The 9118-nt window shown below is 43.1% G+C and overlaps 1 protein-coding gene across 4 annotated transcripts in view; it reads right to left on the bottom strand.

The window, feature by feature from the left end:
- Positions 1 to 3810: 3810 nt before the first annotated feature.
- The window catches only part of STEAP3 (STEAP3 metalloreductase), a 48665-nt gene continuing 43357 nt past the window's right edge, over positions 3811 to 9118 (bottom strand). For all 4 annotated transcript variants that reach the window (XM_011366075.2, XM_011366077.2, XM_011366078.2 and 1 more), the window contains exon 5: positions 3811 to 6521. In XM_011366075.2, coding sequence (XP_011364377.1) covers positions 6240 to 6521 — 282 coding nt within the window. In that variant the 3' untranslated portion in view covers positions 3811 to 6239. The remainder of the gene's footprint in view (positions 6522 to 9118) is intronic.

Raw genomic sequence — 9118 nt, 5'->3', positions numbered from 1 at the left:
TGCTTTCTGGTCATTTCCACAGGCAGTTTCTAATGCCCTGTTTTGTTTTGTTTTTCATGGTGTATGGGTTGTATTTTCCTGTTTCTTGCCTGCTTCATAATTTTTTTCTTGGAAAATTTTCTTGCATACCTCATAACGTTTGTTGGAAACTGGATATTTTAGATAATATATTGTAGCAACTCTAGGCACTATTTCTCTTCCCTTCCCATTTGTTATTTTTATTTGTTTTTAAGTGACTGGCTGGATAATTTTAGTGTCTATTCCCTCCCTCCCATTCAGTGTTAAGCCTCTGATGTTGCTTCTCAGGGAGGCTCAGTTTGGGTATGCCCAGTCACCTCAGGAAGACAATGGCATTGGTAGGTCTTTCTTTCTTTTTGTGACCATGCTCAGCTATTAAACTCCACTATTACTGGCTGATTGCTCTGTTGTTTCCAACAATGCCCTGGGAAATAAAATGAACAAACTAATCCAATCAAAGTGTGGTGTGGCTCCTCTTTAAAATTTGTCTTTCCACCATTTTGTCTTTCTGAAACTCCGGTTATTTGTATGTTAGGCATTTTTATTTAACCTCTCTCTCTTTTAACCTTTTATATTTTCTATCCACTTGTCTCCTTTTTTTTTTTTTTTTTTTTTTTGCTTTCTGGGTAACTTTTTCAGCTCTATTTTAGAATTCACCACTTTTCTTTAATCTGCTGTTAAACCCATCAAATTACATTTGTTTCCAACAATTTTTCATTTCTGAAAGTTTTATTTTTCATTGTGTCTGGTCCTTTCATAGTGTCTTCTTACCTATTTTTGACTGTATTTTTTGATTCTATATTTAGTGCATATTCTATATTTGATAATTCTATTCTTTGACATTCTTGGGGTTGTGTTTCTCCTGATTCTCACCTATGGTTTGTTGATCTTGAGCTTCTATTTGGTTGATCTGAACTGAGGTTGTTTTTCTCCAGAAAAGACTTGAATTTGCTTCTGCCAAGAGCCAAAGAGAGCATTGTTTTGTTTATTTTGTGTATATGTGTGTTTCAGTTATTTTCTGTTCTAGTGATTTCTTATCTTCTGAGAGTTCAGGAAGACTCTTTAGGAAATGAAAGCCCTAATGAATTCTCTAGTTGGGGAAAAGTTTTAACTGTTGGGTAAAATTAGATTTTCAAGAGTAGGCTCTGTGTTTGATGAAAATTATAAAAAGAAGCTAGGTTTCTGGCTCAATAAATGAAATCAACACTTAAAACAAGGGGTTGATTATTCATGTTATAGGAGGATTGGCTGTGGAGGCATTTTGGTTGCTAAGTGCATGAAAGATTCCATTTGTGGTGGTTCATTTCTGAACAGAGAAAACAAAAATGAAGCCCAAACATTTTGAGTAACTATTAGAGATCAAACTAAACTTATATAAACTATTTGGAATTATTACAGAAATTGGTGAGGAGAAACAAAATTTAACTGAACTTTGCAAACTTCCTAAGAAACACGATTAGTATGTTTCACCTTAGACAAAAAAAAATGTTATAAACAGTGTGAGGTTTTTTTTTTTTTGGCGGGGGTGGGGGCGGGGGGAGTGTTAACCTTGCCATGTTTTCTCTGTTCAGCTGCCCTTTTTTTCTCCAACAATTATTTTTAACCCTTTCTTTGTCTTCAACCCTCAGAGCCAAACCTTCCTTCCCTGTCACTCTCAGCAGATGACATTGACTATGTTTTGACAAAGGATGTAAACATCATCAGCAGAGAACTTCTACACCTTGCATCATCAAAGCTGAACCCTCCCCTCATTGGCACTTATCCTTTTCTCCTAAATTTAAGACAAGCTGTCTCTGCTCTTCGCTAAAGCCACTGTGCTGATTCCCCATCCTTTTCTCTGATCTTCAACCACTCCTGTCTATCTTGTTCTTTCCCCCAAACATTTAAGTCATGTTCATGTCAGAATTATGGGGAAAAAACCCAACTCATTTATACTCCTCTATAGCTCCCCAGTTACCAATCCTCTCTCCCCTGCTTTGCAGCCTAAATCTCAAGAGTTGTTCAGGAGTAGTTTCCATTTCCTCACTTCTCGCTCATTCCCAATCTTGATTTTACTAACACTCTGTTGAAATTCTCACCATAAAGTTTCCATATTTCCAAATCCAGTGGCCATTTGTCTTCGCCCTACTTGACTCCTCCACAGTATTCAAGTTTCAATACTCAGTGCATGCATGCATGCATGTGCACACTCTCTTATCTTTATCCCTTATTTTAAAATGTCAGTTATAAAGATATTTAGTTGAATATCATTGCATTTCTTAAAAACCAACTCATTTATTGTACGATTACTTATCATAATAATTACCATTCATCTTTAGTACTATATATTTTAATGTGAGTTACTTTATGTCTACTTTATATTTCAATTAAGATCTTAAATTGATGTTTAAAAAATATACATACAGGTAGGTTAAAATATTTTTGAATTTCATTTTAGGTTAGTGAAAAGGGAGTTTCAACATGTTTGTTAGAAAAAGTTGGTGCCGATCTGGCGGGACTGACTTTCTGCACTAGTGGTGCCAACTTCCTCTTTGTAAAGAGTTCAAAGAAGAGACCCAGTGTAAGAGAGCATCTGTACTTCCAAGGGCCCATTTCATTGCTTTTGGGAAAGGTTCAGCTTGTCAAATAGCTGAAAGATAATTCATCTCTTTAACTAATACGAGTTATTTTAGTTGTTCTTTAGTTTGTATGTGAGCTACCTGAATAGTTATTTTTCATCTATTTTATCACTTCTTTTTAAACTTAACTCTCCCAGTGTCGTGTAGGAAGACACAGAGTAGAAAAACAAACTTCCAAGCACAATATGTATATATTTTTTCCTGTTGACAATTATTTGTGTTGAAGTTGTTTTCTGGCTGTAATCATGGGCTCAAAATGGCAAAGCCAGCTTTTGGTTACTTTTCCCAATAAATGGTTTTTAGCCATTAGATTGCTTTCTGCACACGGGTTTCTTTTTTTCCTCCCTGCACAGGAAGACAGTTCTGGTTGCTTCAGTGGAAAAGCTGGACTGCATGAATGGTGGGTAGCCTCTGAAGGGAGTTGTTTTTCTGATGAACCTAGGGCAGATGTGTGGGACCACCAGGGGGCACCCTCCACGGAGCACAGAGTAGATGGCCTTGGCTATGGTAGAGTCTTTCCTTCCTTCGACCTTAAGAGAACAAGGGGGTTGCAACACATAGGTAGTATGGGGAAGCATAGCTTGCCAGGACAACCAGGGCACCAGGGTCTTGGGGAAGATTCATGAGGCAGAGAGATCTGGGTGCACTGGTTTCAGGGCTGTAGACTACAGCAAAGCAGACACAAAGGCATCCATCTAAGCTCTGGTTACTCAGAGTGTCTGAGGGTCAACACCATCCGTGTCACTTGGAAGCTTTTCAGAAATGCACAGACTCAGGCCTCATTCCAGACCAAAGAATCAGAACCTGTATGTGAACAAGATTCCTATGCGACTCTCAAGCACATTATAGTTCTAGAAGCACTGCTGCTCTAACCTACATTCAAGGCCGCAGCCTTCAGACCACAGTGCAGATGCTGCTTCCTCCAGGAAGCTTTCCCTGGCCCCTTGCAGGCCTTGGATACTCCTTTCACATCCCCCTGCACTTTGTCATCTGGATCTCACAGGTTTCCTTACTGGCCTGTAGCTGTAGGTCTGCAAGTTTGCCCTTCCTCAGAGTTGAGCTCTAGCCCAGATCATTCTGTGCCCACCTTGCACAATGCCTAACTCAGAGCAAGCTCCAGTCATACAGAAGGCTCGTCGAGGTGATCAACACAACAGAAATAAAAGCCTGAAAGTCACAGAAGGTTAGGTGTTTATTTTCACTGCTTCTTAGACAAGTTCTACAAGGTAAAAACAGAACAGAGACTCTTTCAATGGCATACATTTTAAATGTCGACCTCTGATAGTGGCATTTAGGATTCCTACAGCATGTTGGTTCAGGCACTTTTGTACCCGGAGGCACACAGAATTTCCCAGGCTCTAAAGAACTGACATACTCTCTTGGAGATGCTGTTGCCAGCTGCCTGGTGAGGTAGGGAAGAGCAGCAGCAGACACGAGGTCCAGGCCAAGCCCATAGCCCACCCTGCCTTTCCTGAGCTGGTTATTCAGTTGACAGGTAGGCCCTCTGTGTACCTGTTCCTTTCTGCCACCCGCCTTGGCATCCTTTCCTTTCTGAAGAGCACCTGCAGCAGGAGGTAAGCAGGAAAGGGGAAGGAGTACACTAGACTTTGCTCTGTCAGTTTGGTATAAGGAACTAGGGAGGATTGGACAAGAAAGGCAGCCAATTCCAACCTGGGTTGGTGATCTTGGGTGGGTTCCAGTTACCCATGTTCTCTCTGTTATCTATGAGCAGGAAACTGCTGGGCACTCATGTTGCCAAGTAAGTCCTGAAACCTTTGCTTCGTCTGCTTCCTTTGCAGCCAGCCTCTCTGAGAGCCATGCTGCTCCATCAGAGCCAGTCTAGGAGACAAACTCCTGCCTCTCAGCCTTGGAGCAGCGGATGGAAAACATCTGCAGGAAGTGACAGCTTTGCCTGCGCTGCCTTCTCTCCATCAGTCACTAGCCTAATGAGATAGTCTTGCACTTGGCTTCTTTTCCCTTTTCACTAAAGGATCCTAATGTACTCCTCAGACATGAGCTCATGAGCCTCCCTGGGAGGCAGAGGCATCTTCTCTCTCCCTGTAGCACTATTTGCTCAGTCTTTGACCTCCGGACTCTCTTTGTTCCATCTTAAGATGCCCTCAGGCCCAGGAGACCTAAGAAATATGAATGCCCCCTCCCCGCATTTAGAGATCAGTACCTGTCTTATTGATGTCTTCCATCAAGACCTCACCCCCTTTGTGTACAAAGGTACTTTTTTGATGACAAATCACCCTGGTTCTGAGAGAAGTTGGGTGGGGGTGTTCAGCAGAGAACAACTGTCCACAGGGGAAGTGAAAACAGTTTCAGTATGAATCAGTGAGAGATGGAAGATGATTCGAGGGCACATGTCCTGTATCCCTGGCTGTAGTCCAGACTTTTAGGCTTTGGGGCAGCTGCGTTTCAAGTTTGTAGCTTTGATGGAAAAGACCCTCCCAGCTCTTCTGAAACTTGACCTTCCATTAGGAGAAACTTGGAGCTGGTGGTTTTCTGGGTGCTTAGAAAGCAGCATCTTTGCCAGGCAGGCAGCAAAGGATATTTGAAGAGCTCCCCAGTGTTTTTGCACAAGACCAATTTAATGAAGACAATTAGTCCTCCAGCCGCCCCCACCCCGGGTGGGGTCCCCAGAAAGGTTCAGCTGTGACACTGAGCCCTCTGCCTTGTGTTCCCCTCCCCCGTTGACTGTCAGAGGGTTGGATTTAGGCCTTCCTGGAGACATTCAAACTAATGATCTAAAAGGTGAGAAGGCACAGCAATCGAAAGGAAAGAATGGCTGGTTATCGGCAACTTAAAGGGGGGAAAGAGATTACACTTATTCTCAAGATGGGGTTCATTAGTGGCTCGAGAAAAAGGTGATTTCACACTCCTGCAGGAAGATCAATTTGCAGTCCTCAGTGTTGACTTCTGACTTTAAGGGAAAAAAAATCCCCCCAGCTTGGGGAGGATTAGGGGGAGCAGCTTCAGCCACAATCTCCCTCCAGCTCCCACCTAGGCACCGACACCAGGTTCCCCCACCCCTCCAGCTGAAGGCAGATGGGTGAGTGAGGAGCCGTACTTTCTTCCCACTGGCAACTCTTCGGCCTAGCGCAGCCAGCTGAAGTCGGACTCCAGGCAGAGCCCCCATCTGCCCTGCCACTTTAGAGCCCCAGCTCTGCAAAAACTTTGGAAAGTAGCAAAACAGGGGTGGGAGACACAAGTGCATCGACTCCACCGAGGTACAAGCCCCTCACTGCCTTTTCTGCACAAAAAGCTTGTGTATATCTGCAAATGCCACAATAATGTGAGTTGCTGTTCTCCTGACACCTGGCACTTGCTTTTAAATCTACATGTCGAAACTCAGGGATTCAACATTTTAGCTAAGTAAGTATAATTGCAAATCCTGTTATATGAAGTATATATGAACATATATCACACACGTGTGTGTCATACTGAATATTACTGAATACATTTGTGCCCCAGGAATTCGGACCTCAGACCACCAGTTTGTGCACAATCACACCATACTGCATGATCAAGAAAAGAAACCCTGACAGGTTCGGGGCACCGTCCTGCCTGCATCTGGTTTCTGGAGCCAGGTACGGGTCCTCACACGTGGCTTGTCTTCTGAGCTAGGGCGTGGTCCATCGGCAGTGTGAACTTGACGGCGCTGTCCTTCTCCCACCCCCTCCGAATCTTGGAAAGTCTGTGGCTTAAGCAGGGCAGGAGGAAGAGACCTTTGACCAGGATGACGACGCAGGGCACCAGCAGCGTGAGCGTGAAGGTGGGGGGCAGGTAGAACTTGTAGCTGCTCTCCTCGAAGGCGCGGGTCCAGCCGTAGGTGAGTGTGTGCAGGGTGCTGAGCACCAGGGCCACAAAACCCAGAGTGGACTGTGGGGGAAAAGAAAGCTGGAGTGAGTGCCAAGGGACAATGGACACAGTGATTCTACCAGTGGCTCATTCGCTTGTCCGCAGAGGGGAAGGAAGGAGTGTGGCTTTAGCAGTTAGGGCTCTGGGTTCCAGTCCCAACCCTATCACTCACTCTCTGCGTGATCTTATTAGTACCTAAACTTTCTGAGCCTCAGTTTCCCCAACCAACAAAACAAACAAAAAAAAACAGGAATAATGCTTTTACCTTGCATGTATATAAGGATTGATTGATTCATGAGGATTCGATAAAAATAACTGTTATTCATACCTTTGGTGGCAGCCAGAGGATTTTAGATGTTCAAAGGAGTTTAAACACATTTTATTTGTTTTGTGTATGTTTTAATGTATATTAGAGTAACAAGTGTCTGTATTCATACCACAATCATAATTTCACAGATAATCTTTGGCATAAGGCCAGATAAAAAGGTGAATTGATTTAAAGATAAACACAAAGTAAAAAATGTACTTGGCACATGGATTTGGCATCGATAGGTGGCTCACTGGGGCCTGCAGTTTGCGTGACCTGATGCTGTATATAAAGCTCAGAACACCAGACGGATGCTCTCTGTGGGTGCTGATCCCTGACCTTCTGCCCACGTACTGAGTCATGAACACCAGGCAGAAAGCTCACCAGGATTACTCTCCCACCTGGAAGAAGGTTAACGACCATGGGGAGATCAAGACCATCACAAATACAAATAGAAACAGTCCAGGCCATCTTACAATGGAGCACCCCACCCCTTAGGCCATGTACAGGTCACTTGCAGCCAAGATGAGCTCCTTGTGCACTGCCCTACACACACATGACTTTCTGTAGGGATAGTACATGAGAACAGATGGGGAGTGCTGCTCCATAACTCCAGCCTCAGGGAAGCTTTTGCATGTCAGGTTTCTTGAGGACTACAAATTAGGCACTCTAGATTCTACTGTTAGTGCTGGTCTCGACTGGTATTGACCTTGAGTGAGTCATTTAATCAGCCTCAGTGAGAAGTAAATGATTCCAAAAGCTAAAGTCAGAGATATGGGGGCAGCGCTGTGTAGACGGAGCATTCTCTAGCCCCCAGACAGAGAACAGAAGACACCGAAAGTTAGGGCTTTATGGAGGACAGGGAGGAGAGGCACATGGCAGGTCTGATTGATTCCGCTGAGGAACCACTGAGAGATTTGGGGCAGGAGAGACCTGTTTTATTACATAAGAAATGAAAACAGCAGTAATCCAACAAGCAACGAACACATATGCATTTTCTATGAGGACGTGATGCAAAGGTTTCGTTGAAATGTGGCAGCATGGCGGTACTTTAGGGTGCTCTTTCATAGGCTGGTTTTGAGCTTTCCAAAGAAGCTGAAATTGGGCCTCCTGAATTTCCTTCCAGCCCAGCTCATCGGCACCAATACAAGGCTGGGTAAGAGAAGCTGTCTTGTTTGCATTCCCCTGACACTTTTCTAATTGGGTCTGATTCTGCTACTGTGCCCAGTGTTGGGGGAGCTTTGTTTGTACCTGTTCCAGTACAAACACTAGGATGGTGAACCTCAGTAAGTAGGAGAACATGGTTTGGAAGAATTGCTTGTAATGCTTTTATGAAAAATAATACTACACATTTTCTAATTCACTATAAGTTCATAGACAGGTTCCCAAACACAACGTTTTTGACCCCAAATAAAATATTAGCTGTCAAAGATCCCCAGTCGCTACCCTTCCTAGCCATCCCTGGCAGTTCTTGGTTTTGTGACCACATCAAGGATCTTTTTATCCCATCCTCAACAACTTCCTGGCTTAACACAGCCCACTGGGAAAGGCCATGATTGGCTCTGCACCATTACCCAGTTACTTCATATGTCATATTAAAATGGTCAGCCCCCAAATGGAGATCTCCTTGACTGTGAGTCACATGCAACCAAATTTTCATCCCTTCTGGACATGTCTATCAAGAATTCCAAATCTCCCGGCAAGTTCTGAACCACGCCAACATTTTCTAAGTTCTGATCTAGTGATGCTGAAGAAGACTGAAGTTAAAAATGTCCCCAGCACTGAGAAAATACTTGCAAATAATATATCAGATAAGGGATTAATGTCTAGAATGTATAGAGATCTCCTACACTGAACGAGAAAAACAAACAGACAAAAACAACCCAATTCGAAAGGCAAAGGACATGAATAGAAATTTCTCCAAAGAAGAGAGATGAATGGCCAATAAGCACATGAAGAGATAGATCTTCAACATCTCTAATCATCAGGGAAATACAAATCAAAACCAGTGAGAAAGTAGACTATCAAAAACACAGAAAATAACAAGTGTTGGTGAGGATGTGGACAAATTGGGAATGTGCAGTTAGTTAAATGATGCAGCCACTATAGAAAACAATATGAAAGTTCCTCAAATGATTAAAAATAAAACTATCATATGATCCAACAATTCCACTTCTGGGTAGTTATCCAAAATAATTGAAATCAGGGTCTTGAAGAGATATGTGTACACCATGTTTATAGCAGCATTATTCACAGTAGCTAAAATGTAGAAGCAACCCAAGTGTTCAGTAACAGATGAATAGATAAAAAA

This window comes from Pteropus vampyrus, unplaced genomic scaffold (assembly GCF_000151845.1).
Source record: "Pteropus vampyrus isolate Shadow unplaced genomic scaffold, Pvam_2.0 Scaffold120, whole genome shotgun sequence".
In the NCBI taxonomy this organism is placed as follows: Eukaryota; Metazoa; Chordata; class Mammalia; order Chiroptera; family Pteropodidae; genus Pteropus; species Pteropus vampyrus.
This window is presented reverse-complemented; position numbering and strand designations above follow the sequence as displayed.